Here is a 9,221-nt window from a genome sequence, read left to right on the forward strand (position 1 = left end):
CCAGCCTCAATGAATTAGAGCTGTGTTTCCCAAACTTGCCTGCTCCTAAGAATCCTCCGGGGCCCCAGTTAAAGATACAGGTCTCGGAGCACCTCCCCTGGAGATTCTAATTCGGTGGGCTAGCGGGCGGAGCCGAGGAATCTGTGATTTTAACACACTCCCCACGTGATTCTCGGGAACGAGCAAGTTTGGGAAATATTGAATTAAAGGAAGCCGGGCCTGGCAGCAGGAGCGGCCTCCGCTAGGGGGCTTCGGCGGGAGGATCCCGGAGGCGTCGCCTGCTTCCGCCGCCGCCTCCTTCAGTGAAAGTCCCTTTCGGGTCCGGCTGCCACCGCCGCCGCCGCCGCGCACCCTCAGGCCGGGCGGGGACACCCCGGTCTGCGTGGCCCCCGCGCCGCCACGCCCAGTGGCCGCCCGAACCCGGCGATCGGGGGAGGAGCCGCAGCCCGGGGAGGCGGAGGAGGTAGAAGAGGCGGAGACGGCCGAGACGGCGGCGGAGAAGGCGGAGAGAAAGGTGGAGACAGAAGCGAAGGTGGAGGGGAAGGTGGAGGCGGCGGAGAAGGTGGACGCCACCGGGAAGGTGGAGGCAGCGGGGAAGGTGGACGCCACCGGGAAGGTGGAGCCGGAGGAGGGTCCTGGCCGCCGGCTGGAGCTCCAGCTGGAGCTCGAATCCGAGCCGGCACGGGAGGCTGAGCAGGAGCCGAAAGAGGAGCCGAAGCCGGAGCCGGAGGATGAGAACCCGGCGCGGAGCTGCGGCAGCGGCGGCGGCGGCAACAGCGAAGAGGTTCCTCCCCCCTCCCTTCCCTCCGATCCCCCGCGGCCCCCCGATCCCTCTCCGCGGCGCAGCCGTGCCCCCCGCCGCCGACCCCGGCCGCGGCCTCAGACCCGAGTTCGTAGCCCACCGCAGCCTAGGCCACGGCCCCCGCCCCGGCCCCGGCCCCGGCGCGGCCCTGGGGGCGGATGCTTGGAGGTGGATTTCGCGGTGGGTCCGCCGGGCTGTTCCCACGTGAACAGCTTTAAGGTGGGAGAGAACTGGAGGCAGGGACTGCGGGTGATCTACCAGTGCTTCGTGTGGTGTCGGACCCCGGAGACCAGGAAGAGCAAGGCGAAGTCGTGCATCTGCCATGTGTGCGGCACCCACCTGAACAGACTCCACTCTTGCCTGTCCTGCGTGTTCTTTGGCTGCTTCACGGAGAAGCACATCCATGAGCACGCCCAGGCAAAACAACACAACTTGGCGGTAGACCTCTACTATGGAGGCATCTACTGCTTCATGTGCAAGGACTATGTGTACGACAAAGACATTGAGCAAATTGCCAAAGAAGAGCAAGGGGAAGCCTTGAGATTGCAAGCTGCCACCTCGACGGACGTGTCCTACCAGCCGTGTTCAGTGCCTGGCCTCGGGGAGAAGTACCCCACCTGGGAGACCACCAAGCCCGAGGTGGAGCTGCTGGGACACAACCCGAGGAGGAGAAGGATCGCCTCCAGCTTCACCATCGGCTTGAGAGGACTCATCAATCTGGGCAACACGTGCTTTATGAACTGCATCGTCCAGGCCCTCACGCACACGCCGATCCTGAGAGATTTCTTCCTCTCCGACAGGCACAGATGCGAAATGCCGAGTCCGGAGTTGTGCCTGGTGTGTGAGATGTCTTCACTGTTTCGGGAGTTGTATTCTGGAAACCCTTCTCCTCACGTTCCCTATAAACTGCTGCACCTGGTGTGGATACACGCTCGCCATTTAGCAGGGTACCGGCAGCAGGATGCTCACGAGTTTCTCATCGCAGCGCTTGATGTCCTGCACCGGCACTGCAAAGGTGATGAAGTTGGGAAGGCTGCCAACAATCCCAATCACTGTAACTGCATCATAGACCAAATCTTCACAGGTGGCCTGCAGTCTGACGTCACCTGTCAGGCCTGCCACGGCGTCTCCACCACCATAGACCCGTGCTGGGACATCAGTCTGGACTTGCCTGGTTCTTGCGCCTCCTTCTGGCCCATGAGCCCAGGGAGGGAGAGCAGCGTGAATGGGGAAAGCCACGTACCAGGAACCACCACGCTCACGGACTGCTTGCGAAGGTTTACAAGGCCAGAGCACCTGGGAAGCAGTGCCAAAATCAAGTGCGGTAGTTGTCAAAGTTACCAGGAATCTACCAAACAGCTCACGATGAATAAGTTGCCTGTTGTTGCCTGTTTCCATTTCAAACGATTCGAACACTCGGCTAAACAGAGACGCAAGATCACTACGTATATATCCTTTCCGCTGGAGCTGGATATGACGCCCTTTATGGCCTCGAGTAAAGAGAGCAGGCTGAATGGACAGTTGCAGCTGCCGACCGGTAGTGGAACCGACGAGAATAAGTATTCCTTGTTTGCCGTGGTGAATCACCAAGGGACTTTGGAGAGCGGCCACTACACCAGCTTCATCCGGCACCACAAAGACCAGTGGTTCAAGTGTGATGATGCGGTTATCACCAAGGCCAGTATTAAGGACGTTCTAGACAGTGAAGGGTATTTGCTCTTCTATCACAAACAGGTCCTGGAACACGAATCAGAAAAAGTGAAAGAAATGAATACACAAGCCTACTGAAGCGACACACCGATCTACCTGTAATGGAAGATGGCGACACCTATACTACAACTGGCATCGAGATTTAAAGGACTACTTGCGTGGCCCATTGGCCTGACAGAGTAAGAACTGAACAGTACCCAGTGTCTTAAGAGGTCCTGAGTGGAAAAGAAGTAGAAGGGGCGGGAGAAGAGGCGCTAGTCTAAACAATCACTGAAAAGAAAATTAAATTGCAGGAATGCTCCGGTGAGGAAGGCAGGGAGATCCTGACACTGGTACATATCCTATATTCCTCCAAAAGATTGTGTGGGAAAGTGTGGGGTGGGAGGGGGGTGGTGTGGGGGGTTTGTGCCCTTGTAACTGTAAAACATCTTTCTCCATGGGTGTTTCAGCTTCAACTGACCAATCATAACAGTTATATGTTTTGGGGGGGAAATGAAAAGTTTATACAGATGTAGCCCATTACATATATGGGTATGAAAGCAGAAAAGTGGAGGAGGCAGGGATATCTCATTGACAAACACCTTTGCCAGTTTCTTTGTATTCGTGATTTTTTGTGCTATTAAATGCAGTATTAAAAAAAGAAAGAAAGCCCACGAGGGCCAGTGAAAGAGAAGAAAGAAGGGGCTTTTATAAGGGGAGCCAGGGCTCTAGGAGTAGAGGAAACAAGAAATACTGTAAGATAAGCAGCCAACACAGACAGTCCTCAGCTAAGAGTGTTGTGAATGAGTGTTTTTTAACAAAGCTGTATGATATACTTGAGCAAATCAATGAACCTCTTTTCAATTGTTTTCTCATCTGTACAATGCAGATAATGCCTACCTTAAAGGGTCATTGTTAAAGAGTAAATGATATAAAATGTGTCAAAGTATAAAGTAAAAGGCTTGGAACTTTGTAGGGGCTCAGTAAACGTTTCTTGGATCTAAAACTCCTTTGGACTCGGACCAGAATGCATCAGAGGTGAGTGTCAGTCCTACCTGAGACCCATGAACAAAATGGGCACACACGGTGTTACATGCAGTTACACATACACACACACACACACACACACACACGTGCTTACAACTCCTTCCACAACATTGACTACTTAGAACCCCAAGGCAAAGGACTCCACTATTGTCCCTGTATAGAGGGCATCACAATCAGTGCCATACCCAGGATTTGGGGAGAACCAAAACTGTCCTCAAAAGTCACTATTCTGTCCATTTAGAAGACAGTCATGTTGTTTTCATGACTCAGCACCCAGTGATGGGACTCACAGGGCCACCAGCCTACCAGGTTTCCACATAAAGGTGTTCGGTGGTTTTTACCTTCCACATGCATTGTGGATGTATCTGTTACACTAACCTATAGGCATACATCAGTGTTAAGACTGTTCTCCAAAACTTACTGGTCCACCAGCCCAGGGACATCAATGGAGTGGCACCTTGCCCTCTTCCCTGATTCTCAGAAGGCAGAGCAGCTTGCAGAGAGAGCTAAGCCAACGCAGTTGGGCTGTACCCAGGTTGGGGTTAGCACTGGTGGCTCCTTCTTTTCTTCTCAACGTGAGATACGAAAGTATCTATAACCTAAGAAACCCTGGGGGGAAACTAGATGTGCATCAGGCTGGGATCCCCCAGGGCTTCCCAAGTCTTCATTGTCAACTCATTTGGAAATATAGATTTATTTAAATGGTAAGTAAGCACATCTCCGAGTAGCTCATAAGCTTTTTAAAGACGGCTTGTGTCTCCTCTTGTATTTTGAGCTGCATCCTGACACAGGAAATATTCAAAACATTTACTGGATGGATGAAGGAACCAATACTCCTTCCTTTCATCACCACATTTTCACCAACATCCAGGACCCATAATCCTCAGGAGAAATGGTATTTTTGGTATTTTAAAGAATAGGGGAAATCAAGAGATGAGTGGCCTTGGATGCCACGTGGCAGCTAATGCCAGGTATTTGGCTGCTTATGGGGATGTGTCTAGTGCCCTCATTCCTCATCTTTGCCAAAGAGAGAGTTCAGTCAGGCACGTGCCACCAGATTTTGACTGCTTGTACAGAAATGGTCTTTTACATTTTAAAAACATTTTTACTTGGAAATAATTTTAAACTTACAGGAAAGTTTCAAAAATGAAAATAGTATGAAGAACATCTGTATTCCCTTTACCAGATTCATCAATTACTAACATTTTACATCTTTTGCTTTATAGTTTGTCCTTAAGCACTCTCCCTCTCTCCCTCTCTCCCTGTCGTGTGTGTGTGTGTGTGTGTATGTGTATGTGTTTGAACCATATGAGGGTAAATTACATACATCATAGCCCTTCATGCCTAAGTATTTCAGTGTGCATTTCCTAAAAATAGGCATATTCTCTACATTGCAGCGTTGTTAACTTCAGTACATTTAACACTGATACAATATTATCTAATTTACTGTTTGTACTTCAATTTTGTCGGTTGAGACAATAATGTCCTTTATACCCTTTCTCCATCGCAGAATCTGATCTAGGTTGAGGTATTGCTTTTATTGAATTTATTGGGAGTGACATTGGTTAATAAAATTGTATAGGTTTCAGGGGTACAATTCTATAAGACATCATCTGTATATTGTATTGTGTGTTCACCACCCCAAAGTGAGGTATTGCTTTTAGTTATCATGTCTTTTTAGCCTCCTTTAACCTGGAACATTTCCACAACCGTTCTTCATCTTGTATGACATTAGCATTTTTAACAGAACATTCCTCATTTTGGGTTTGTCTGATTCACAAACTGTTTTTAAAATACCCTGCGCTCAGGAATAGTTCTAAGAGATGTGAATGGTACAAAACTGCTGAAGCTGACCCCCGCCCCCTTCTGGTGGAAGGCACAGACCACCAGAGGGAGCAGCTGTTCCTGCCACTTCCTGATTGAAGCACACACTTCTGGAAAACGCCATTCATTGTCCCTCAGTAACAGGGGAGCCATTCAAACCCAGCCCTGTGCCTCTACCTATCACCAATCCCCCAAATGGAGCCATGGAACCTAAAAGCAGCCAGAGCCTGCTTTCAGATCATAACACTGTGGGACATAGGACATTACGTATTCAGTAGGTATGTGTTACCTTGAGCCCAAATGGATCTTCAGGTATGTTTGAGCATGTTTGGCACATGGGTGAGCACCTCTATGGTTGGGTCCTTTAGGGGGATCAAGAAGTAAATCTCTTGGCATCTTTATCAACATTCCCATGGTGGGCACAGTTTCAGTGGATGGGAGCAGGGAGGGGTAAATACTTCTTAAGCAGCTTTATGAGCAGAATAATGAAGATGGGGCCTAGAATTAGTAAGGGAGAGCATGGGAGATGTCATAAACAGATTAGTCTGTGATCTTACTGGGGGCTTTCAAACCCAGCTAGGCTATTTTATATGGCTTCAATACTATGTGAATTCCAAATGTGGGCAAGGGCTGGTGTAATTTAAGCTAATTCTTCAACGGAGACTCCATCTACTTTGACAAGCTAGTAAGGTCAGGGAAACTAAGTTTACCTGTAGGTTTATGATCTGGGGCCAGAAGAGCACAGAAAAAGATGGGTGCTCACGAGTTGGGGACTTAACCACCTATGGAGCTCAGAATGAGGGACCAAGTAGTGGATGCGTCCCTTTCACCCATGACACATGCTTTATATGCTTTCTTGGCCTAACCAGATTGAAAATCCAGAACCCTGCCACTTCCTACTTGGAGTAGCCTGATGCTGAAGCTTACCATGGCCCACAGTTCACATAGGTAACTGCCTCACTTTTCCCCCATCCATAGGATATCCTGATCAGGGAGGGCATCAACAAAGAGGTCTTTTTCAAGCAAGAAACAGAGTGGCCCCCATATAGTTCATATTGTCATAATGCCGGGAACCTGTGTTTGCACCAAATATATAGTCACATCCAAATGTGAAGGCCCAGATCCTCTGAGAGTGTGAAACCCAGCATCCATAGCAGCATGTCCTTCCTCTGCAGGTGACTCCGTACCAGAATTTCTGACTTTAGTAGATCTGGGACAGGGGCTTGAAAGTTTACATTTTTTAAAAAATATTTTATTGATCTTTTACAGAGAGAAAGGGAGAGGGATAGAGAGTTAGAAACATCAATGGGAGGGAAACATCGATCAGCTGCCTCCTGCACACCACCTCCCACAGGGGATGTGCCCACAACCAAGGTACATGCCCTTGACCGGAATCAAACCTGGGGCCTTTCAGTCCGCAGGCCGACGCTCTTTCCACCAAGCAAAACCAGTTAGGGCAAAAATTTACATTTCTAACACATTCCCAGGTGATGCTCATGCTTCTGGTTCAGGGACCACACTTTGAGAATCACTGATCTATTCAATTTGTTTTCACACCATGGTTCTTGGGAGTCCATGGAGTCTATGAAGATGCTCTGGGGAGCACCTTGGAGAGCACCTTGGGGAGCAAGGGGGAAGGTAAATTAGTGAAGATTAGGAACTCAGCCCCACTTCAGCTGCAGCAGATCCTCAAATAGGTGTTTGGAGGTTCCAAATGATATTTGAAGTAAAGGTTCTGCTACTAAAGTTTTTAAAAGCTGAAAAATCACTGTGCTAAGAAATTTTAGATCCCAGGGGAATGAAGTATTTAAAATACATGGGTGGTGTATCTGGAAAATAATCCAACATGCTATAGAGACCTGGTCTCATATATGCCCTTAATCTATAATAGATGGTCCTGGGGGGAACTTAACATCCTTGGAACTTAAAGAAGTGTTTATAAAACAAAATAAAGAAGTGTTTATTGTCCTAGCTGGTTTGGCTCAATGGATAGAGAGTCGGCCTGTGGACTGAAGGGTTCTGGGTTCGATTCCGGTCAAGGGCATGTACCTTGGTTGCGGGCACATCCCCAGTGGGGGTGTGCAGGACGCAGCTGATCGATGTTTCTCTTTCATCGATGTTTCTGACTATCCCTCTCCTTTCCTCTCTATAATAAATCAATAAAAATATTTTAAAAAATTGAAACAGAACCAATAAAACCTCTAGAATCTTAGCAAAAGCAAGTACATTTTTATAATCCCACAGAGAAACCCAGTATACATTGAAGATATGCTCAGAAACAATAAAAATACTTTACTTGCAAAGAAATGATACAACATGCAGGAGAGTCATCAGTTTCCATAAGAAAGAGAGTTAGTAGAAACACTGATGAGAACTCCTCCTCCTTTTGTGAATGAGATAAGGACATTTTCAGAAAAAACAAACCAAGGAAAGTTTAGCAATAATAGACTCTCACTAAAATAACTATTGAAGGCTATACTTCAGGAAGAAGGAAATGGAAATCAGAGAGCAGGGGTGAGTAGAAGGCAGGAAACAGTGAACAAACACTGGTAAACATAAGGAAATTTAAATAAGCATTAAGTATATAATGTTGAATAATATGGAACTTTAAAAACAAGCTGGTGCAAGAAACACTGGAGCACAAATACATGTAAGACAGAAGGAGATTGTTAATGTTTAAAGTATTCCAAGGCTCTTTATTGTTTGGGGATATGATACGGATATTACTTGAATTTGGATCTTGTTAAGTCAAGTATGAATGTTTAACCAGTGAAGAGTACCTCTAGTTTCTGGTAATAGCAAGCTTGGTTATTTGATTCAACGTTCCTGTTGAAGTAAAAAGTATGTTGGACAAAATCTTTGAAAAGCACCGAAATGCTGAGAAGACAGCAAAAGCTTCTAGGCCAAGTTTTGGATGAAAGCTTGTAACCAGAAAGGCAAGCAGAATGTTCACGCACTAACCTGAGATCCCAAAAGGCTACATTAGCTGCATAAGGGTCAACCAGAACAAAGCCTGCCCCTGTTCCCAACAATCCCAGAGAAGGCTGCCCTGGCACCAAGCAGAGGGAGCTTGCTTGCTCAAAAGGAAATGTAAAAAAGGGGAGAGAGGGTAAAAAAAAATCCATTCCTGAGCAAATGAGGCTCCATTCCAGTTCTAAAACAGATTTTCACCTTTGTCATCCATGGCCCGAATCGACTTCAAGTTATGAACTTGGTTTTCCCAGACAGGTAGTACCCCATGGGGCTCAGTAAAAACAAATACAAAGCCTCTTGAGGAGACTCTATCCATTGTAGACCTCAGGAAACTCCCACAAATGAATTTTCAAGAGCAATGACCAGAAAGCAGACTAAAATAGTCAGGCACATAAGGAAACAAGGCAATTTGAGTTTGAAACAGCAGAGATAAACAACATAAACAGACCCAAATAGATTTCAGATAATAGATTACCATGCACATATTTTTGAAACAACTATGTGTGCCATTTGAAATGAAACAAATTGTTAACTTGAAAATATCTGAGGGAAGAAAAATCTATAAAAAGTGACATAGCATATTGAGAAAAAAATAATTTATGGAAGTGAAAAATACCAGCTCAATGAATGTATCTGGCAGAAAGTGGATATATGTGGAGAGAGTGTTAATGAACTAGCATATTATCCTTAGTATGGAGAATGGGGAAAAATAGGAAAAAAAGAACAGGTGAGAAAAAAAAAGATGAGGAGGATACAATGAGAAAATCCAGCACACTTTTGATAATAGTGTGAGAGAAAGGGAACATTAATATGAATATGAATGGGGCAGAGTTAATATTTGAAGAGAGAATGGGTGAAAAAATTTCTAGACCTAATGAAGGAAATC

At 46.6% G+C, this 9,221-nt stretch overlaps 1 protein-coding gene across 1 annotated transcript; it reads left to right on the forward strand.

The window, feature by feature from the left end:
- The first annotated feature begins 203 nt into the window (after window positions 1-203).
- Window positions 204-3,464, forward strand: USP27X (ubiquitin specific peptidase 27 X-linked). Its single transcript, XM_084870945.1, has one exon. It carries the CDS (start codon window positions 1,274-1,276, stop codon window positions 2,588-2,590), a length of 1,317 nt encoding a protein of 438 aa, XP_084727071.1. The 5' UTR covers window positions 204-1,273; the 3' UTR covers window positions 2,591-3,464.
- Window positions 3,465-9,221: the final 5,757 nt, after the last annotated feature.

This window comes from Pipistrellus hanaki (assembly GCF_964339955.1).
Source record: "Pipistrellus hanaki genome assembly, chromosome: X".
Classification (NCBI taxonomy): Eukaryota; Metazoa; Chordata; class Mammalia; order Chiroptera; family Vespertilionidae; genus Pipistrellus; species Pipistrellus hanaki.

What these genes read in the sequence shown, in the direction of transcription:
- USP27X (XM_084870945.1), top strand. Translation starts at nt 1,274, where the DNA reads ATGTGCAAGGACTATGTGTACGACAAAGACATTGAGCAAATTGCCAAA.